Source organism: Astyanax mexicanus, chromosome 14 (assembly GCF_023375975.1).
Source record: "Astyanax mexicanus isolate ESR-SI-001 chromosome 14, AstMex3_surface, whole genome shotgun sequence".
NCBI classification, from domain to species: Eukaryota; Metazoa; Chordata; class Actinopteri; order Characiformes; family Acestrorhamphidae; genus Astyanax; species Astyanax mexicanus.
In genome coordinates this window covers 44638915-44662187 of record NC_064421.1, presented here as the reverse complement: position 1 = coordinate 44662187, position 23273 = coordinate 44638915, and the positions used below count along the sequence as shown (strand labels likewise).

The 23273-nt window shown below is 39.8% G+C and overlaps 2 protein-coding genes across 3 annotated transcripts; both read right to left on the bottom strand.

The window, feature by feature from the left end:
- Positions 1 to 3692: 3692 nt before the first annotated feature.
- smndc1 (survival motor neuron domain containing 1) lies at positions 3693 to 8046 on the bottom strand. 2 transcript variants are annotated; one of them, XM_049463314.1, is made up of 7 exons: positions 7918 to 8016; positions 6964 to 6978; positions 6780 to 6923; positions 6472 to 6614; positions 6104 to 6262; positions 5250 to 5403; positions 3693 to 4265 (listed from the first exon to the last, which is right to left on the bottom strand). In XM_049463314.1, the coding sequence occupies exons 3-7, from the start codon at positions 6897 to 6899 to the stop codon at positions 4128 to 4130; spliced, it is 714 nt and encodes a 237-aa protein (XP_049319271.1). In that variant the 5' UTR covers positions 6900 to 6923; positions 6964 to 6978; positions 7918 to 8016; the 3' UTR covers positions 3693 to 4127. The 2 variants fall into 2 exon arrangements, with proteins under 2 accessions (XP_049319271.1, XP_022518877.2); XM_022663156.2 differs by lacking the exon at positions 6964 to 6978 and having other exon boundaries at positions 6780 to 6899; positions 7918 to 8046.
- A 1910-nt stretch (positions 8047 to 9956) lies between these two features.
- Positions 9957 to 22168, bottom strand: add3b (adducin 3 (gamma) b). Its single transcript, XM_049464197.1, has 14 exons — positions 21889 to 22168; positions 18904 to 19036; positions 18581 to 18726; positions 17222 to 17302; positions 16970 to 17119; positions 16742 to 16885; positions 16419 to 16517; positions 14926 to 15090; positions 14600 to 14818; positions 13315 to 13416; positions 13127 to 13216; positions 12923 to 13040; positions 11880 to 11978; positions 9957 to 11769 (listed from the first exon to the last, which is right to left on the bottom strand). The coding sequence occupies exons 1-14, from the start codon at positions 22063 to 22065 to the stop codon at positions 11171 to 11173; spliced, it is 2322 nt and encodes a 773-aa protein (XP_049320154.1). The 5' UTR covers positions 22066 to 22168; the 3' UTR covers positions 9957 to 11170.
- Positions 22169 to 23273: the final 1105 nt, after the last annotated feature.

The following is a 23273-nucleotide window of genomic DNA, read 5'->3' as shown; positions in this document are numbered from 1 at the left end:
TGTGCGCACACTCTTTCTCTCGCTCTCTCCGAATCAAGTTCAGGAAATCAATCGAATTAAATCAAAATAATATTGAAGTTCATATTGAAAAATGTTGTGACACTAAAATGTCAATAAAAACATAAATGTCATAGACTGACACTTTAGTTATTCACACTAGAACATAGAACACATATCAGATGTTAAAAGTGAAACATTTTACTATATTTTATCAAAACCATTATCTTATTTAGAACTTAACTCTTTCAGACCTGAATTAATTCAATGATGGAAAAAGAATTTAAGAATGCTGTTTTCTGTCTGTAATGCACATCTCCTATAAAATCTATGTAGCAAATAAATCAATTTAACCAAAATATTTATTAGCTTTTTTATTTCCATTGCATTGGAAGCCTGTATATAATATTTTGTATTTCATATTGACGTTTTTATTCCATAAACCATATGAAAACAGTATATATCATTATTAAAAGTGTTCTAAATCACAGAATATTGTTAAAAATCAGCTGATACCTTGCCTCAATGGCCTCTGGTACTACTGTCTTTCCAGTTTGGTGGGCACCTGGGGCCAAGGCAAGCTATTGTTTTATTGGTTTATAAACTTGTACTGGCTGGTTCTATTTTAAAATAAAGAAAATACATGCTGTCCATTGTAATAGATGCAGGATCTGAAAGGGTTAATGGCAGCAACGCAGGAAAATAGTAAGAGGTATTGTTTAAAAAAAAAACAAGACTGGGTTTAAAAAGAGCATTTTTGGCCAATCTGAAAAAAAAGAGACTCTGGAAAAATTCCTGCGCACAGGGGACAAGGCCAGTGGTCAGTTCTGTATACTGGTGATCTTTGGGCCCTCAGGTGGCACTGCCTTAAAAACAGGTATAATTCTGTACTATAAATCACTGCATGTGATTAAGAAAATTTCCATAAATCACTGAATGTGAACACATGCAATTCATAAATACAAGTTATGGCTTTTCATGCCTTGCCATTTTAGCAATTAATTATTATTGTCCATTCCTTAATTCCTCTTAGATGGGGCCAAGATTACGTTTTTTATTTTTCTGTTCCACCTTAAATACTGCAGTTTCTGCCATCTGTTACACCATATAAAGTGAAACAGGAAAGTTCGCTAGCTATTGATAAGAACTATTCACGTTTTTTAATGCTTGTTATGATTGAAATGGCCATAAAACATTTAAACTACACATTAAACTATGGCAATATAGTGCTTGTAGTCATTTTTACCAAGGAAAATATATGAAATTGTGGATTTCTTTGGTTGCTTGTGCTGCCATCTTGCCAGTGATTCTCGTAGCCCTCTGTTTTGAATGTGGCTCAGAAATATCTATGTTTGAAGGAGAACTTAGTCCAAACACCTCCCCTAACCTTCCCCTCCAGGCTAACAAGAATCAGGACCCCCTATCCCTAGGCTTGCACATGCAATACAGGGGGTAGGGGTAAGTGGTAGAGCCAAGGGGTGAAATGGGATTGGCCCTTTCACCCAAAGAGGTAATATATTCAAGATCATTAAAGGCTGGTTAGGCAGTTCTGTACTAAAGTTAGTTTAAGCACAGTGCAGTTCATGGAATATTCTTTGATATTTTAGGTTATTTGAAAGTAATACTAACTAGTTACTTATACTTATGCATCTCTGAAAAATAGAATATCATTGAAACGTTTCTTAATTTCAGTAATTCAGTTCAAAATGTAAAACTCATTATATGTGTATTACAAACAGAGTGATCTACTATTTATTTATTTATTTTATTGTTGATGATTATGGCTTATGGATTACAGCGAATAAGAATCCAAAAATCAGTATCTTATCAAATTTAAATATTATATAAGACCAATTGGTACTTGGACTTGGACCAACACCAGCAGATGACATGTCTCTCCAAACCATCACTGATCATCAGTAAATTTTACATTTCATTTGTAAATCAAGGGAGCAGAGTCTGGAGGAAGAGTGGAGAGACACACAGTCCAAACTGCTCGAGGTCTAGTGTGAAGTTTCCACCAATCAGTGATGGTTTGGAGAGACATGTCGGCTGCATCCAGAAACTTTTGCTACTCCTCCTCTCCTACTCCTCCTTTCCTACTCCTCCTCTCCTACCCCGGAAGAAGGTGGAGGAATCGAGGAGAGGAGAGGAGGAGGAGGAATGGAGGGAAGGAGCTGTAATTGGGGAAATGGGACAGCTGATCCCTTTTAGATAGGATGTTGACTACCGTTGAACTGAGCCAATCACAACGCTCACTTTCAGCACGTTTCAGAACATTACTATCACACACAGCTAAAAATTCAGATATTCCAATAAAATCCTGTTTACTCCCAGCCGCATTTTTGGCCGCATCTCTGGCCAGTGACTCTGGCAGCCCTGTCTGACCTCAGCCTTATGAGGGATTCAGTTTCCTCATCAGTCCCTAAGTTAAAATAAATAAGTAAATAAATGAATTAATTAAAATTATATATATATATATATATATATATATATATATATATATATATATATATATATATATTATAAATAATATATGTTTTTATATGTATAACATGATACACATAGGGTCATAAATATAGTTTTACTGAGCATACAGTTTATCTAAACTATAAATGATATTACTGCTTTACTGGCTGTTTAATTAGATAAGGAACCTAGTTAATTAATATGTTTATGACGTATATTTGGGCGTTGCCTTCCCCATTTTCGCGTGCTCTGTGGGCGTGGATGCAGTGATGTCATTGGAAAATCCTTAAAAGTCTTCCGGAGTAGGATACACTGATGTAACCTCCGTTGGAAGCCTACTACAGGTGGATTTTAAGCGGCTTCTTTCGTCTCCTACGGTATTCGGACAGGCGGCAAGATGGCGTCACGAAATCAGTTTCCGGGTCACGGAGGAGAGGAGGAGGATCGGTAGGAAAAAGGAGACACTTTTGGGGTTTCTGGACGCAGCCGTCATCTGCTGTTGTTGACCAATGTGTTAAATCCAAAGCCTAGAGTTACGAGCCTCAGAAACCAGTTTAAAACTTACGTTACTACATGATTCTTTGTGTTTTTTCATAGTCTGGATGACTTTAGTATTTATTTAAAATGGAGTGGAGAAAAGACATAAAAACACTGAATGAAAATGGTGTGTCCCAAACTTTTGGCTGGTGCTGTAGGTTTGAGATGTTAACCTCCTGCTAGAAGAAAACCCTCAGTGATACGTACAGGAAATAAAAACCTACAGACCTGGTATTATAGCAGACCATATACCTGTATATGTACCTGTGTAGCAGAACAGGTAAACATTTTCCTATAGCGGTAATCTGATTAATTATGACACACTCACACAGTCACAGTATAATATAATCAGTGAAACAGAAAAAGAATAGCAGAACACATTACTGAAACCACTTTAATCAGAAACTTAGAACTTACACTTACAGCCAAAAAAATCAAATCATTTATACAACTCCCCTTCATACCCATCCCCCCCCCCCCCTCCCCCCTCCACTCTCCCACACACTCACTCAATCATTAATTCATTCACTCATACGCAAACACTCCACCACCCTTACGCCTTCCGGGTACTGATATTAAATAGAGCTCTTTTTTGAGGAGTACTATTTCTGCTGAACCTTTAAAGCTCCCCAGTCACTCTGCTTTATTATTCATCATTAAAACGTTCATAAAAACGTGTTTCTGAAACCAGCCCCCTAACCAAAGTGATGCAGAGTGATGATCAAAAAAGACATAAGAGTGCAGATGTTACTGCAGTTACTTATTGAAGTTAATCTTTAATTTCTCTAGATTGTATTAATGGCAGACAGAAGTGGTAGAAGAAAGAGAATGAGTCATACAGCCCAGAGCTGGGCTTGAGGGGTACAGTTAAGGTTCAGTAAGCGTCAGTGTGTGTACCTTGGTGCCAGGGTGGGGCACAAATGATGAACTCATGATCAATTTCCTGTTTATATCTTGGCTATTTCTTGTTTCTTACATGTCTAACTAACAACTTCCCACAACACAAATAAAATGAAGCTGCAGATACACAACCGAGCCTGTACATCATCCAGCCTGCAACCACACTCTCACACAAGCGCGCGCACACACACACACACACACACACACATATATATACAGGAGTCTCACTGGGGCATGAGGTGCCTGACGTTGTATTTGGACGTGTCGTGGTACTGAGTCATCGGCTTGTCTGCTATTCCACACGTCCCAACTCCAACTTTACCGTTCACACTCTCTGGAGAGGCAAATATACTGCGCTTTACCTGAGAAAAAGGAGGAAGGGGGGAGGCGGGGTTAGTATCTGGGCATTGCGTTTAACTTCACCTTCAATCTGGAGCTCCTCATAAAATTAAGTCAAGATTCAAAATACTGTATTTTATATAAGCGCAATATAAGGTGTATTTAAAATCCTTTAAATTTTCCCAAAGATCATCAGTGCACCGTATAATCCAGTGCACCATATGTATGAGTTCTATCAGTCAGGTATTAAGGTGCAGTAAAGGCACTCTGCTGAAGTACAGATTTATACAGGAACCCAGATAGCACTGCTGTAGCAGCATTAGCATTACCTGCTAACCGTGCTAGCTCTTTCACTGTTTAGAGGTAATTATATCAACCTGTAGTCTACGTGTATCATGTTTTAAAACAAGTTATGTGGGACGAACCACTAGCTAATATCGCCCTGGCTAACTGGAACACTCAAGCTTCCTTAGTGCAGCGGTGTCAGACAGCATTAGCCGCTAACCGTGGCTAGCGCTAAGTTGCTAATACTGCTGCACCCAGCCTTAGTGGAAATTTAAGCTTAAACGGAAGTGCTTTACTTATCCAAATAAACAGTTTTCAGGAGAAATCTGTGTAGATTAACATTCAGCACTCGTTTGACTTGAAAGAAAATGTTTCATTTTTAAGAATTACGGCTTTGTTTTATTTAGCGAGACCTGCTAAATTAGAAGGAAAACATGGCAGCACCCCTGTTCCTTACTAGTGTCACATAATGCACCAAACAATCCAGTGCTCCTTAGAGTGAGAAAAATACAGTATGCTTGATTTTCCATATAGTCTCCAAAGAAACGTTATTAGGAATAAACAAGAAGTTCTGTTGATCAACATCTATGTTAACTCCCTATTTAGCTGGAGATGTGCTGATATTACATTAAGTAGCTTGAGCTCAGTGTAGACATACATTACTCCGATATTAAAACAAACTTTAAGGGAATACAGTGCTATCTGCATATGGGTGATCTCACCTGTCCTTTTTTGTTTTTGGAGTAGGCTTTGTTGTTGAACTGCTGCCACTTAGATTTCTGATCTTCTCGCTCCTGCTCCAACTCCTTCATGCGCTGGACCTTCTTCTGAGCCTTTTTCTTCTTATACTCCCTCTGTTCTGCCAGCAGCTCTTTCCTGAACCACACACACAGATACACAGACTTAAGTATACAAATAACATTAGTTATTACCATTTAATAACTGAGGCAATGCAGTTAAACACTTGTAGCAGCAGCATTATAGAGCATGTGGTCCAGGCGGTAGCATTACAGTAGTTATGCTACTGTTCTGACCACACATTACTGGATGCTTGCACTACATATGGTGGTGCATAGCTGTCATCTACACTTCTACACACCTCTGTCCCAAACACTCAGCTTATGGAGGGTGAGGCTTTAACTGCAGGTTCTTCTGCGAAGAATGGTTATGTCTCAAACCACAGACTTCTACACTTTGCTAACTAAATTAATTAAGGCATTTCTAATGACTGTGCACTACATTTAACAGACTTTTTAGTGTGGTAGTGTGCAGTTTGGCACACAGCCTCTGTTTTGAGGGTGTGCCACTATTTTGGCACATCATAACAAGTAGGACTGGGCGATAAAGTTTAAAAAATAATATTGCCAAATGGCAATATATACGATATACATTCCAATACTGTTTTATCCCACAAGGTAAAAGGAAATAAAGACACTTCTGAGACAAAGCTACATGTTCCAGATTTTATAGCCTATTAGATCTAGATGCATTTATATCATCAAGACATGAAAGCCAATTCAAATTGCAATAGCCCCTTTTTACTCTCTCTCTCTCACACACACACACACTTCCTTACTTGGATTTGGGCTTGGATCCCTCATCTTTGCTGGTCTTGCCCTGCTCAGCCGGTCGGAGCATGTGCAGCGGGATCACCTCAGCGTTTCCATATCCGAGAAATGTTACAGCAGCCGTTCCATTTTCAACATCTATTTCCTCAATTTCCGCCTCATATGACCTGACGAACACACACAACTGTAAGCAGTTGAGTATAGAACACACACAGTCCCCCTGCTGTCAATATTATATAAAGAACGCCCTTACACTCACACACAGAGCACTCCACGCTCTGACCCATACAAACACATCAACCCATCCAGATAAAGCCCTGTATGTCAATGAGTGAAGGTCGGCTGGCGATCAGTAGTGTGTGTAGTCTAGACTCACTGTCCGTCGTGATTCCACACAGCCATGCAGTTGTCCCCCACCCTCCAGGTGGTCTTTTCTGGAGCTGCATCTGCGCTGCTAGCATTAGCAACACCCTCTGCTGGCTGATTTGTCAACAGATCTTTAGTCAACTCAATCACCTCCTAAAGAAACAAACAAAAGCAAAACAGTCAGTTAAATTATCGCCCAAAAAAAGTAAGCAGGTCAGTAAAATCAATCACCTCCTCAACAAGCAAAAAAAAAAAAAAAACAGGTGAAAAGTCAGCTCCATCATGATGTGCTATGTGTATGTGGTGCATTGTGGGTACCTGTAGATCCTTCTGTAGTTTAAGCAGGTCCTCATTGTCAGTGTCTGTTGAGAGTGCCGCCTCGACCTGCTGGAGCTGAGCTCTATAACTGCTCAACTGCTTTACCAAATCCTCCGACATCTGTGCTCGCACACACACACACACACACACACACACACACACAAACACACACACACACACACAGGGTCACTCTACTACACTGTAACAACATTAATAAGCAGATCAGACATTTCAGCAGTTACTAAAACATTTAATGCAGTAAGAAGTTTAAAGGCTCTTGAATTTATATTCATGGGAGTGAGAACAGAGTGTGATGAGAATGAGAGGAGAGTGATGGGAGTGAGAACAGAGTGTGATGAGAATGAGAGGAGAGTGATGGGAGCGAGATCAGAGTGTGATGAGAATGAGAGGAGTGAGGAGAGTGAGAGGGGAATGATGAGAGTGAGAACAGAGTGTGATGAGAATTAGAGGATTGAGGAGAATGAGAGGGGGTGATGGGAGTGAATAAAGAGAAATGATAATAAGAGGAGGGAAAGGGGAGTGAAAAAATTGTGATTATAATGAGATGAGTGAGAGGGGAGTAATGGGAGTAAATAAAGAGTGTGATTAGATGTGATTAGGAGTGAGAGGGGAGTGAATAAAGAGTGTGATGAGAGGAGTGAGGAGAGTGATAGGAGTGAGGGAGAGGGGAGTGAATAAAGAGTGTGATTAGGGTGAGAGGAGAGTAATCTACAGTAAAACAGCTGAAGTATGAGAACAGTTATAGTAAACAGTAGTAACTGTAGTAAACAGGAGTAGAACAGCGTTGGACTGGTCAGTTAGCGTTAGCTGCTGTTTCTGACTGAATGGATTAAAATTCCGGAGTCGAGGCTCTGTTTCTGGTACACTTAAGCGTTCTCACAGTTTGGATCAGAACCCTGAGCTCTGCCTGGACCCTCGGGCCCGGTTTACGGTTCGCTGCTTGCTCTCACAGCGCGTCTCTAAGCTCTTAGCCGTTAGCATGTTGTGCTAACTCGCTCTACGGCCTTTAAACAGGCGAACTGACCCTGAACTCGGCTATCCTCCGTCCCATACCCACACACAGAGTGAAAAACAGTGAAAGAGGAGGACGAAATGATAAAAAGATAAACAGACTAACCTTTATTATTCCGGATCTTCGCTAATCTGGTTTGTTTTCTTACAACAGCGCAAAAATCCACCGGAACAGCGCGCAGGGCCGGATGTGACGTTTACCGTTGCGGGATTGTCCTGCTCTCGCGGTAAATCCCTCACGCTCTCTGTCCCAATTCTCGCTCTAAGCTCCTCCCTGTAGTGTACATCATGAGTTAACGAGTGAATGAGTGGCTATCTTTTTGATAACAGCAATTTACTGCAAATTATTGCAGCAAATGTATACTATACACAATATATATTATATGCAATATGTAGACATACATAAAACAGCATGTAATTATATTTAGATAAATAACTATAATACAATTATAATTCATTATTATTCTATTTTAATTTTAGTCTAACTAAAGTAAAAATTATACTTCTCAAAACAATCAGAAATCACCACAGGGACTTGCTAAAAAGAGTAATCCAGAGAAAGTAAACAATAAATTTGCCAATTAATGAATATTTTGATCTTCCTATTATCTTACTGTTTTATGTTTTACTCAGAAAATCAATAAGTTTTACACTAGCTAGTTAGCTATCTTGTGTAAGTAACTATCAAGATTTACCAAGTTCCATGCAAGATAATTGGAAGCTCTAAATATTCATAAATTGCATCATTTACCCATTGTTTTCTTTCGTCAGAATCCTGTTGGCAAGTGAAAATATCCCCAAATTGAAAATCCTAAATTGAAACCTACACACTGAGAGGAGAAGAACATTAAAATACACTAACTAGTCAGCATTCTGCAATTTACTGCAGTAAATTAAAGTCTTATTAAGTCAAGGGAAAGCTGTAGTACATGAACTGTGGATTTAGATTTACACAGACTTTTAGCAAAAAACAGGCTAATGCTAATGCTAATGCTTTGCCAGCCAATCTAACTTTATAAGCTGCTCCTTTTCCCCCTAAAAACTGTGGACTGTAAATACAATTGTGAGTTCACAGGAGGGGTGAGACCCTAACTATTATGTACAGCGGACAGGTGTGTTCCACAGACAACAAGCTCACTCAGGTTGCCAAGCTAAAGACACTGAACCTATACGAACACGTGCAAGACGAGTTCAATAACTCCTACCAAACAGGTATCTAGCGTTATTTTGATTATTTTACTTAATAGGCAGATAAATAAATAGCTAGCTAATTGTTTGGAATTGCCATAAGTTTTTAGTGTTTACAATTCCTCGTTTTGGATGCAAGAAATTGCTCAACATTTAATCACATTTGTAGCTGATTTGAGTCAATATAGAGCCGTAAAAATTCATCATTCTCGTCACTGCAGAGGTAATAATCTGATGTGAAATGTCAGCTCTGTTGTTGTGACTGACTGCAGTTCTTGTTAGCGTGTGTAGTATGATTGTGTTAGCCAGCATAGTCCAGATTACTTTAGCTAACTTTGCTAGCTAACTATCTCAACTAGCTAGCTATCTCAGGCACCCTCTGCCTTGTTATCCTAGCTGCACACAGTCCACTTATGTAAATGGGAACACTTGACATTTTAAATGAATTAAAATGCCTGTCCTTAATATGCTAACCTAGTGTTTGTGACATATTACTGGTTGTGGTACATTACCTGGCTAAAGTTATTAACCTGTTCAGGAGAAAAGAAGCCAGCTCAGTGTCTTGTTTTCCTTATGAGCTCTAAGTATTCTCCTCTGTTGAACTCACCGCACTCACTCACTTTCGAGTCTCTATAAATTTCCTAACAAAACCCCTCAGATAGAAACCATGTCAAACCACAATCACAAAACCACAAATACATCACTAGGCATTGGAAAAAATCGAATTTAAACTAAACTAATTACTGTGAATTCTATCATGGCAAGGCCCTTCTGCCATTGAAGTAGGAAATGGTGACTTTATGAAGTGCCTTATTTGATAGCTCCACTAGAGAGTGTCCAAAAGGGTGCTCTTTCCAGCAGAGAAAATGTGATGCATTTGTGATGCAAATGTCTTGCTGTATATAGTTCTCTGTATAATAGCTTAATATAATCCATTGCTTCTGATGAGACGGCGGATGGTTTTTACCCTTATTTATTGACTTTTCACATTTTACAATATACAATGAACAAATGTATATTACATTTCCCATACCCGATAGATAGATAGATAGATAGATAGATAGATAGATAGATAGATAGATAGATACTTGATTGATCCCAGAGGGAGCTTTTAAGGGATGACAAGGTATACAGTCACAGAAGTATTTAAACCTAGATTTTCCTATATGTACAGAACAGAAAATACAAAAAAATCCAACATATACAACAATTTGTAAATAAAATGGTATTTACATTTTTGTCATCCTGAAGCTACCTTATATTTATAAACCTTAGTGTGTAGCAGTCATTTGTGATTCCTAATTCTTCTTCTTCTTGTTATTATTATTAGCAATAGTAGCGGTTGTAGTAGTATTCCAACATTCTGCAAATCATTTTAGACAACATAATAGCTCATTCAGTGTTCTAATTGGGACTGGTAAGACACATAAGCTGAGGCTATATTTAATGAGTCATTAATATAGTGTTTAATGTGACTGGACAGCATGTATTACAGAAAAATGTACACACACCTTTTTTAAGCACCAGCTTATACTTTATATGCACCAATCTGTATCACCATTTAACACTAATATTCTGTAACACTAAAACTCTGTATCACCCTGTAACAAAAACACTCTGTATCACACTGTACCAATAACACTCTGTATCACCCTGTACCAATAACACTCTGTATAACCCTGTAACAATAACACTCTGTAACACCCTGTAACAATAACACTGTAATACTGTACACAGGTGACAGACAGAGTGCTGTAATTATTGTTATTTTGAATTATCTGATAATTCTGATAATCCCCAAATATCTCAAATACCCCAAAATGTACAAAATTTTACTAAATATCACAAATACTCCTCTATTACACAAAATGTACCAAATACTCCCAAATACTACAAATATCCCTGAATACCTTACATTCTCCTAAATACTCCCAATTTTTTTCTAAATCCTATAAACACCACAAATATATTGGACATAGCAAAAGAAAGCTAAACTACACAGCACTAAACAGAGTTTGTGATTGAGTGTGTAAATAAACACACACACAAAAACACAGTCTTTTGTATTATTATGAGATCTCTAAATCATATAAAGGAGATAAAGGAGAGTATAATTTATATGGAGCCTTTTAAACTACACTACTTATAATCTCTCACCACCCACAAACATCTCACACCTCTTTATCCTTTTCTTTCTCCTCTTCCTTCTCATTTTCCCTTTCAGTCATTTTCTCTTTCTCTACCTCTCTCTCCTTCTCTACCTCTTTATCTTTCTCTTTTCCTTTCTCTTTCTTTACATCTTTCTCTACCTCTTTCTCTGTGTCTTTCTCTTTATCTTTCTGTTTTCCTTTCTCTCTCTCTTTATCTTTCTCTTTTCCTTTCTCTATCTCTTTATCTTTCTGTTTTCCTTTCTCTCTCTCTTTATCTTTCTCTTTTCCTTTCTCTATCTCTTTATCTTTCTGTTTTCCTTTCTCTCTCTCTTTATCTTTCTGTTTTCCTTTTTCTCTCTCTTTATCTTTCTCTTTTTCTTTCTCTTTTCCCTTTCCTCTGTCTTTCTTTGTACTCATTTTGAGGAAGGAGGGAGTGCGAAATTTATTTTTTCTTTTTTTAGGGCTCTTTGATTGGCTGTCAGATGTCTCCGTATCAGGGATGTTTTCGGCAACCGTGGTTGTTATGGACACCTCCATCTCTTTAGTGACGCTGACCTCCGTGACCTCCAGAGTGATGTCATCATCGTCCTGCTCACTCTGCAGCAGAGCGGACAGCACGTCTGTGGGGTGAGAAGATTTAATTAATTAATTTTATGAAGTTTATAATTAACTGATCTTCTGATATTATTACTAATATTAAACAATGAAGAAGGTAAAGAGGTGAAGTGACCTCCTCTCTCTGGACTCTTCAGTGGGGAGAAGGAGAGCGAGACGGTCGAGCCGTATGTCGTCGTTGTCGTTTCATCAAAATCAGTGGCGTCATCAGCCTCTGAGGAGCAAAACACACATACACACACATCAGCACACACACTGATACACACACATATACAGTGGATCTGAATCAATGGATTTGAATGGATTTACTGGATAATCAGTTGATCCAAAAGTCGATCCACTTCCAGTTCTTAGTTTTAACTGATGTTCACGCAGAGTGCCCTGAAGGTGTCCCTCATTAACAGATATTATTCCCAGCCCATAACCAGTTGCTGACTGTTTTTAGTTCAATGAAATCTATTGCAATCACTTGCCTTCAGAAGTCACTTAATTAGTTAATAGAGTGCAGCTGTGTGTAATTTAATCTCAGTTTAATTGCAGCTTTTCTGTAAATGCCTCAGTGGTTTGTTAGAGAACACTGGTGAACAAACAGCATCATGAACATCAAGGAACTCACCAGATAGGTCAGAGATAAAGTTTAAAGCAGGGTAAGGATATAAAAACATGTCCCAACCTTTAAGGATTCCAAGGAACACTATTTAATCCATCATTCAAAAAAAAATGGAGAATGTATTCTACAACTGCAAACCTACCAAGACATGAGCATCCACCCAAACTGACAGATCAAACAAGGAGAGCACATGGTGGTGGCAGCATCATTCTGTGGGAATGATTTTCTTTAGCAGGAACAGAGAAGTTGTTCAGAGTTGATGGAAAGATGTATGGAGAAAAATACAGAGCAATCCTGGAAGAACATCTGTTGGAGGCTGTAAAAAACTTGAGACTGGGAAGGAGAGTCACCTTCCAGCAATACTATCACTAAAAATCTATCACTTAAAATCTTAGTAAAGTAGTATGCGGTTGTAATGTGACAAAATGTGAAAAAGTTCAATGGGTATGAATACTTTTGCAAGCCACTGTACACGGTAGACTTAGCGTTGACGGAACACAGAAGTATAAATCCCATGAAGGAGCATTCTCAGTGTTTTGTATGTTTACCTGACTGGTTGAGTTTGTTTTCTACGGTCTGGGTGTACTCCTGCAACTCAGACTCTGATTGGCTGAAGGGATTTGGTGGCAGGGCGGCCACCTCCTCCTCATCCTCATAGATGAAGGCCTGCATCAAATACACACATACACACAATGCTTAAATAAAAAAATATATATTTTATATATTTTATGTCACTGTGTGGAGTAACTCACAGGTCCTGGGGGTGTGTCTATAACAATGTCAGCCAATAGCTGAGACTTTGGTCCTGAGGTCATCAGGTCCACCCTGTTCTGCTCCCGGATCTAAACAGAGATTAGAAAAACAAATGTTAGTAAACAGTGTGTTTTTATTTTCAGTGTGGGTGACGATGATGATGATAAATAGTGAAGGATGTTATTGCCTTGTTCCGTTTCTGCAGCACCTCTGCTGGGTCTGTGTTTAATGGAACAAACTGGTTGGGGTCCTCAATTCTGATGGGGGTCCCCTTACAGCCGCCCGTCCACTAAAATAACAACAAAATGACAACAAAAACAAAATGAAAATGATGATGTCACAGATAATAAAATACAATAAATTGAAAAAGTGTTTGCCACCTTCATGACTTCTTATTTTTTTGCATGTTTGTCCCTCTTAAATGATTCAGATCATCAAACAATAAAAAATAGTCAAAGACAACACAAGCAAACACAAAATGCAGTTTTTAAATTTTTATTATTAAGAGAGAGAAAAAACCCAAACCCATATGGCCCTGTGTAAAAAATGTGTGTACCCCCAGTTAAAACATTTAACACTTAACTGTGGTTTATCACACCTGAGTTAAATTTCTCTAACAACACCCTGGCCTGACTACTGCCACACCTGTTCTCAATCAAGAAATCACTTAAATAGAACCTGCCTGACAGAAGTGAAGTACACTAAAAAAGATACTCAAAAGCTAGATATCATCCCAATATCCAAAGAAATTCAGAAACAAATGAGAAAGAAAGTAATTGAGATCAATCAGTTTGAAAAGGTTATAAAGCCATTTCTATAGTTTTGGGACTCCAGAGAACCACAGTCAGAATCATTATCCACAAAAACATGGTGAAAACATGGAATAGTAGTGGTGAACCTTCCCAGGAGTGGCCGGCCGACCAAAATCCCAAGAGTTCAGCAACAACTCATCCAAAAGGACCCCACAACAACATTCAAAGAACTGCAGGCCTCATTTAAGGTCAGTGCTTATGACTCGACATAAGAAAGAGACTGGGCAAAAATGGCCTGCATGGCAAAAAACACTGCTGAGCAAAAATAACATTAAGGCTCGTCTCAAATAAGCCAGAAAAAAATCTTGATGACCCCCAAGACTTTTGGGAAAAATAATCTGTGGACTGATAAGACAAAAGTTTAACTTTTTGTAAGGTGTGGGTCCCAGTACATCTGGCATAAAAAATAACAATACGTAGATCTCCGTAGAAAAATGCCCAAAGAGCCTGGCAATGGACAAATAGCTATTTTATTAAACGCGAGGAGACAAAACTCAGAAATGTGGATCTGGATGGGACTACCCCAGGATCCCCTGAAAAACTAATCCGGATAGGATTTAAGATATCTATATGAGCTTACTGGATTCTTCAGTGCAGTGTGTGTGTGTGTGTGTGTGTGCGCGCGCATGTGTTTGTGTATATGTGTGCATGTGTGTGTACCGTGTTGTCCTGGATCTTGGTGTAGCTGTTTGGTGAGTTGAGCCACAGCATCCTCCCCCGGTCCCTCCTCACACCCTGCAGCGGGACACCATTCCATGGAAATGGTTCCTGTTCGTCCTGCCCCACCCCGGTAACGGTTGCTGGGATCTCCACATCATTATGGTGATGGGGTTTCACTTTAACTATGGGATGGCGGTAGGCATAACCTGTGCGGTAACCCTGGAATGAGAACATCAGCAGGTCAGAAAAGTAGCACATGCACACACACACACACACACACACACACACATATGCACACATACAGGGCATAGTCAAAAGTCACTCACTAGGTTGTCCATCATCCTCATTAGAGACTCAAACTCTGCCTCCCCCACCCTCCATCTGACCTCTCCATCCTCTGTCTCTCCACTCGCTGACGGGGACACCTTTACTGACTCTTTGTCCAACACACACAGGTTATCCACACCGCCTGCACACAGCACAGCACACACCTCCACACACACACAAGGATTAGATAATTATACTGTTAAACAGAAAATACGTAATGCATTTAGGAAGTTGAGCTCTGAACTCATCAGTGTGATTTGTTATTCAATAATTCCCCCTGCAGAACCAACATCCCAACTGCTCTCACTATTCCAGTGTGGGGCCCATTTTTCCAGCTCCTCATTGGCCTCTTTTCCACGGAGGGTAACCGCTCTGGTGACTTTTTACAGTTAGGAAAGAAGAACTTACAAACCAGGCTGGAGTTTTCTTAGCATGGTTAACTAATTGTACTTAGGGGACACAAATCCCCTTAATGAGGTTGAGATCTGATGATTGACTAGCTGAGACTTGCTGGTAGGCTGGTAACCATTGAACAAATGTTTCAGTAATGATGTTGAATAAGGCTGGTAGTAGAGCTTAGATTCTCTGCCCGAACCTGACTCGACCCAAGATTTCCCACCACTTTCCTCGGGCCGGGTCAGATTGGGCTCTGTTTTTTTTATTTTATATAATGCTATGGCGTGATAATCACATTATAGTAAAGAAATCAAACTTAAAAAAAAAAGATCAGATAAGCTAACTTTGGCCCAAAACAACTTTAAGTTAGTTGTTAATAGTAAAAACACGTGTCGGCTTTATAACGTTTTAATTTAGCATGCCCCTAGCATTTGACAGCAAAAAGGCGGCTTTTTGTTTTTGTTTTGCACTTAGGCTATACGCTAAAAATAAAAGAAATAATTAGTTCAGAAAGTGTTATATCTATATATAAACATTGTTAATTATATTAGAGTATACAGGGAGATCGGTTCTTAATAAACATTTTTATTAAATTATAGGTCTATGTTTCTTCAGTGTTGCAATGTTAACTAACATCATTCTGAACACATTTTGCTCATTCACACAGCACGAAAATGTTTTTAAAAGCTCAGTTTTAACGCTCTACTTCACTAAAAAAATGTCAGGTTTAAATCGGGCTTTTTCTTACAAAGACAGTGTATGGGGTGGGTCGGGTCGGGTCGGGCTGGAGTTTTTGCTGTTGTAGCCGTTGTGCTGATGCTGTGATAGTGATGCTGTAGGTCTACAGATTAGGTCTTTTATTGGACAGACTGGGTGCATTGATCTTTATTATGAGAAAAAGCATCTCTCAGATTGGACTCTTTAATGAGCTGCAGCAGCTTTTAGTGTTAATAATTTGCACTAAAAGGATTTTAAGATGAACAGAAGATTTTAACATAAACATCAACATCAGCCTAATTATTATTTTTATGATTTGAAGTCCTTTAGACCAATAATACTGACTGTCCTGAGTGAATACTGACCGTCCTGAGTTTACCTGTATTTCACACGCTTGCTGGCTGTGGTATGCGTAATGAAAAGCCTCTTCAATTGTTTCTCCGAATGCCAGCAGACCATGATTCCTCAACACTAACACCTGCAACACACACACACACACACACACACTGCTGTTTAAAACTCTGTATAAATAGACTCATCTCCTGATCTTTGTCTTTAAAAATCCTGTTTTATAGTTGCTTTTTATTTTGTTCTTTTATTAGATTTTGTTGTTTTAAAAACAAATAAGTTCATGAATTTTTAAGTGTCAAAACTCAACATCTTTGCAGTGTTCATAGGGCCTGTGCTTGAATCTGAATTTACCTTGGTGGTCGGACCCAAGGCCTTCTGAAGCTCCACCCTCTCTTGTCCATCATCCACATCACCGTGGTACGTGAAGTAGGACACCTCCCCCAACAGCAAAGCCTCATGGGAAATTGGCAGAATGCCACATTTCATAGATGAAATCTAAAAAAAAAGGAAAGATGAGCTTAATAAACTCTACAGTACTGTGTGAATGTGTGTGTATGAGTGTGTGTGAGAGGTACGTACAGCGGCAGTAGCAGGTGTGTGTATGTGTATAACACACTTTGCATCAGGGCGAGCGGAGTAAACAGCAGCATGGAGTTTAAATGCTGCGTCATCAACAGCGAATCCCATCGAGCCGTGCTCCACCACATGACCAATCAGATTCACCTTCATCTACAGGCAACAAAAGCACCTGAGAGTGAGTGTGTGTGTTCTCCAGGACTGTGTGTAATTGTGTATATCTTTGTGTTTGTGTGTGTGTGTGTTTGTGTTTACCAGACTGGCTGCTGTTGCTTCAGAGAAGGACAGACCCCGTGGAAGAATTAAAACATGATCCTGCTCTCTACACACCCGCACCTGAGAGAAAGAGAGAGAGAGAGAGAGAGTAAGAGAGATAAAGAGAGAGTGCTGATAAACTGAATACCAGCTGTTAGGTATCAAAAGGATTTGGTTTGATTTTCATAAATACCTCCAACTTTACCCTCTAAACCCCTCCCACACTGTGCTTTGAACTCCTCCCACTCTGTCATAAAGTCGTCCCACTCTGAACTCCTCCCACTCTGTGTCCTTAAATCGTCCTATTCTGAACTCCTCCCACTCTGTCATAAAGTCTTCCCACTCTGTGTCCTTAAGTCGTCCCATTCTAAACCCCTCCCATTCTAAACCCCTCCCACTCTGAACTCCTCCTACTCCAAACCCCACCCATTCCAAGTTGTCCTATTCTGAACTCCTCCCACTCTGTGTTCTAAAGTCATCCCACTCTAAACTCCTCCCACTGTGTTCTAAAGTCATCCCATTCAGAACTCCTCCCACTCTGTGTTCGAAAGTCATCACACTCTGAACTCCGAACTCTGAACTCTTCCCACTTTGACCTCCTCCCAATCTGTCATAAAGTTGTCCTATTCTTAACTCCTCCCACTCTGAACTCCTCCCATTATGAACTCCTCCCACTCTAAACTCTTCCCACTCTTAACTCCTCCCCATCTGTCATAAAGTTGTCCTATTCTGAACTCCTCCCATCCTGAACTCCTCCTATTCTGAACTCCTCCCACTCTGTGTTCGAAAGTCGTTCCATTCTGAGCTCCTCCCACTCTGATCCCTTCTCATTCCATATTCCTCCTGCTATGGGCCCTTAAGTTTTCCACATTAAACCCCTCCCACTCTGAACTCCTCCCACTCTAAACTCTAGTGTCTTAGTGTGAACTTGGACTCAGAACTTCTCCCTCTCTGAACTCCTCTGATTCTGAACTCCTCCTACTCTAAACTCTTAACCTTTCTCAATCTAAACTCCTTCTACTATGGGCTATGGAACTTTTACACTCTGAACTCCTCCCACTCTGTGCCCTGAACTTTTCCTTTTATGAACTCCATCCATTCTGAACCCCTCCCATCTGAAACTCTTCACACTGGGAACCTTTCCAAATTGAAACTCCTACTACTCTGAACTCTGAACTCCTACTACTCTGAACTCCTCCCACTCTGTGCTTTGAACTCCACTCTGAACTCACTTCAGCATCACAATCCAGCACAGCTGCATCTTAAATACGTTTTATGTGCTTAGATGTTTTCTCCATTGTGTGTATGTGATGATGTATATGTGATAGTGTGTGTGTGTGTGTGTGTGTGTGTACTCACAGTAATATATCCACTGGTGCAGTGAGTGTATCCGTACAGGTCCAGCAGGCGGTAAAGACTGGCCAGTTTGCAGCGGTTCTGCCTCTCAGCTTTAGAGATCCAGTCCAGCCCACACACATCATTCACTGGACTAACAGAACCAACACCTGCACACACACACACACACACACACACAGTAAAACTGAAGTTCATTAGCAGATCTAGCGGCAGATCTACAACTACAAAACTTCAGAAAGTGCAGAAATTGAGGATCTCCTGCAGGATTCAGAATTTTATCAAACAGAAGTGTGAGTGTGTTTGTGTGTGATTTTGTGTGTACTCACCGTTGGGGCTGCATGCTGATGTGTGTGTGAGAGTGTTGTTGATGATGAGGTCAGCGATGTGGTTCAGTGTGAATATCCCGCTGCCCTTGGCACTCTGTTCTTTTACTAAACACTCCAACTCATCCTTAAATACCTATCACAAACAAACACACACACACACACACACACACACACACACACACACACATGCACAGATTTACACATGTAGAACCAATTTAATCAAATCAGTAATCAGAGTAATTAAGATTGTACATATACAAAGTTGTGAGTGTTGAGTTTTACAGTTGCATTTGTGAAATTGTGTGTGATTTGTGTGATTGTGATTTAAAATGTGTGAGTTTTAGAGTTTTGGGGTTGTCTTGTTCTGATGTGTAAAGTTTTGGAGTTTGTGGGGTTTAAAGTTGCAAAATTGTTGAACTATAAGTTGGTGGAGAAGATTGTGGGGCTGTAAGGTTGTGAAGGTCATATTTGGAGTTGTGAAACTGTGTTATGATATGAGGTTGCAGACGTGAGAGAATGTTTAACTGCAAACCTGTGTAATTGTGGCATTGTTAAGTTCTGAAGTTTTGGAATTGCAAGGTTATGGATTTGGGAGGCCCTGAAGTAATGTGGAGTTGTGAGGTTGTGAAGATTAGACGTACAAGTCGTAGAATTGTAGCATTAACAGTGTGTGAGGTTGTGAAGATGTGAATTTGTGAAGCTTTAATGTTGTGGAGTTAGGAAGTTTTATGTTTGAGGTTGTGTAGTTTTGTAGGTGTAAATTGTGAGGTTATGAAGATTGTGAGGATGTGAGATTGTGGAGTTGGAAAGTTGTGAGGTTGTGGTACAATAAGGTTATGAGTTATGGAATTGGGAGATTGTGTAGTTTTGGAGTTGTGAGGTTGTGGAGTTATGAAGTTGTGAGGTTGTGAAGATGTAAGATTGTGAGGTATTAGAGTTGTGAAGTTGTGGTACTGACGTTCACGGAGTTGTGGAGTTGTGGAGTTGGGAGATTGTGTAGTTTTAGAGTTGTGAGGTTGTGGAGTTATGAAGTTGCGAGGGTGTGTAATTTTGGAGTTGTGAGGTTATATAGTTATGAAGTTGTGAGGTTGTGAAGAAGTAAGATTCTGGGGTATTAGAGTTGTGAAGTTGTGGTACTGACAGTCATGGAGTTGTGGAGTTATGGAATTGGGAGATTGTGTAGTTTTAAAATTGTGAGGTTGTGGAGTTATGAAGTTGTGAGGTTGTGAAGATGTAAGATTGTGAGGTATTAGAGCTGTAAAGTTGCGGTACTGAAGTTTTGAAGTTGTGAGGTTATGAGGATGTGAGATTGTTATTGTAGTTATTAGAGTTGTGAAGTTGTGGTATTGATGTTTTTGAGTCATGCAGTTGTGGAGTTATGGAATTGTGAGCTTGTGGAATTATACGGTTGGTTTGGTATTTTGAGAATGTGCAGTTGTGAGGTTTTGGATGTGGCTTAACTGGATATCTGTCCCAGAACCTTGATGCATGTGTGTGTATGTGTGTATGTGTGTGTGTGTGTGTGTGTGTGTGTGTGTGTGTGTGTTGTGTAACTGTAGTGTTTAATGTTGGACTGAACTGCCTCCTCCGCTTCTGCTCATCTGGGAAACGGCCAGCACTCTGACTCTTTCTGTACGGTTACCACGGCAACAGGCTCCACTTGTTGGTTATTATGCAATCAGACACAAGCGTGGGTTTCTTCTACATGCTGAAATGTGAAGAGTGTGTGTAAAATATATTCACTAATGTAGCATAGCCTTACCAGCTGACCCAGTCTGAGAGAGAATAAACACTACACCTGTCTTACTGAGTCTTAGCTGGAAATTTATAGTGTAGGAGTATTTATAGTATTAAAATGGTTATTGTTTTTGTGTTGAAGTGTTTATAGCGTAGGAGTATTTATAGTGTTAACGTGGTTATACTGTTAGTGTTTAAGTATTTATAGTGTTGGAGTATTTACAGTATTATAGTATTCATTGAGATGAAATGTTTGAAGTGTTGGGGTGTTTATAGTGATGAAGTGTTAAGGGTGTTGGAGAGTTTATGGTGATAAAGTGTTTATGGGTTTGGAGTGTTTATGTTGTTAAAGTGTATGAGGTGTTGGAGTGTTTAAAGTGTTGGAGAGTTGAAGGTGTTGAAGTGTTTAAGATGTTGCAACATTTATGGTGTTGGATCATTAATGGCGTTGGACAGTTTATGATGTTGGAGTGTTTAAGGTGTTGTATCATGTATGGCATTGGACAGTTTAGGGTGTTGGAGTGTTTATGGTGAAGGATCATTTAAGGTGTTGGAGTGTTTATGGTGATGAATCGTTTATGATGTTGGAGTGTTGAAGGTGTTGAAGAGTTTATGGTAATGCAGTGTTTATGGTGTTGGAGCGTTTAAAGTGTTGGAATGTTTAAGGTTTCGGAGTATATAAGGTTTTGGAGTGTTTATGGTGTTGAATCATTTAAGCTGTTGAAAAGTTGAAGGTGTTGAACTGTTTAAGCTGTTGGATTGTTTATGGTGTTGGAGTGTTTAGGGTGTTGGAATATTTATGGTGTTGTAGTGTTTAGGGTGTTGAAATATTTATGGTGTTCTAGAGTGTAAGGTGTTGGATCGTAGCGTTTATCAGATTGGAAGTTTAAGGTGTTGGAGCATTTAAGGTGTTGGAGTGTTTATGGTGTTGGAGCGTAGAGTTTATCAGATTTGAAGTGTAAGGTGTTGGGGCGTTTATCAGATTGATGAATCGTTTATGATGGAGTGTTTAAGGTGTTGGATCACTTAAGGTGTTCAAGTGTTTATGGTGATGAATCGTTTATGGTGTTGGGGTGTTTAAAGTGTTTTAGAGTGTTTATATTGTTGAAGCGTCCTTCATGTGCCCCTTTCCAATTAAGAAACACCCCACAAAAATGACAATAAGGTTCAACAATCCCCAGGTGTGTGTATGTGTGTGCGTGTGTGTAGGTTTGTGTGTGTGTGTGTGTGTGTGTGCGTGTGTGTTACCGGACTCTGAAGTGTGTTTGTCACCCTCTTCCTCCTCTCTGTCATGCTGATTTCCTGTTTGAGGTCAGGGGGTTTGGCGCTGGTTTGGTCGTATTGTAGTTTATCTGAGTTGTGGTTGTGTTTGAGGTCCAGGCTGCGCGGAGGTGAAACGTGCGAGTCTGCCCTGCCCACACTCATCTTTACACACAGATACACAAACGTGTACACACTCACATACACACTGAAATACACACACACACACACACACACACACACTGATACAAAGACACATTGATACAGTTAGGAATCAGCATTAGAAATTTCTTTAGTGTTAAGTAATGGTTTATACATGCGACTAAACACCCCCCCTTGCAGACACACACACACACACACACACACACACACACACACACAACCACACAACCACACAAAATGATACATATACAAACATACAATCACACACAGACAATCATGCACACATACTGATACACACATCTCTCTCTCTTTCTTGCACTCTCTCTCTCTCTCTCACACACACACACACACACATAAATATACATATAAACATAGAAAAGTCTTTGATTTTAATTGTTGGTATGTTAAACTCACCGCACTGTTCGCTCTCTCTCTCTCTCTCTGCTGCACACACTGAACACAGCTCACACTCTCGGAGAGTCTGCCTGGCACTTGAGGGGGCTCTCTGTGTGTGGGAGAAGTGTGTGTGTGTGTGTGTGTGTGAGTATGTGTATGTGTGAGTATGATTAGTAATATGATCATGTGACCAACTGTGTTCGCCCACAAATGAGATCAGTCCTCCAGAACCAGAAACTATGTTTGTTATTGTTAAAACATTGCAGTAATATTATTATATCTTATACTGACATTTTAATAACATGATAATAAGACTAGATTCACACTATATTAATTTAGTGTCACAAAGGGTGACCGAGGGCTGTTGTTGTAAGAGAGAGGGGTAGGGGTAAATCCTGCAAGCTGAATCCCAGTAGCTAGCTAGCTAACTTTCCTGTTCCACCTTAAATGGTGCAACAGAGGGCCGCCTTTCTGAAGACACGTAATTCCCTGAAATTAACTAGTTAACTAGCAGCTAGATTACAAAAATGAATGCTCCACTGCTGTCACACCAGCCCGGCAGGGTATTGGGTGCTTGAAGGTTTGTCCCAATTCTTAGGGGGAGGATATTACACTCGAAAAGAAGGGGTAGAGGTAAGCGGTAGGGCCAAGGGGTGAAATGGGATTGGACCTTAGGGTGCTACAGGCTCAGTGACTACAGCATTGGGGGGTATAACACAGGGTGGTTCTTTGTCTTTTGTGTTCACTAATCTTTTTTTCCACCACAGGAGCTTTTGTTTACATTCGTTCCCTGTGTCTTTGTCATGCTCAGCGTT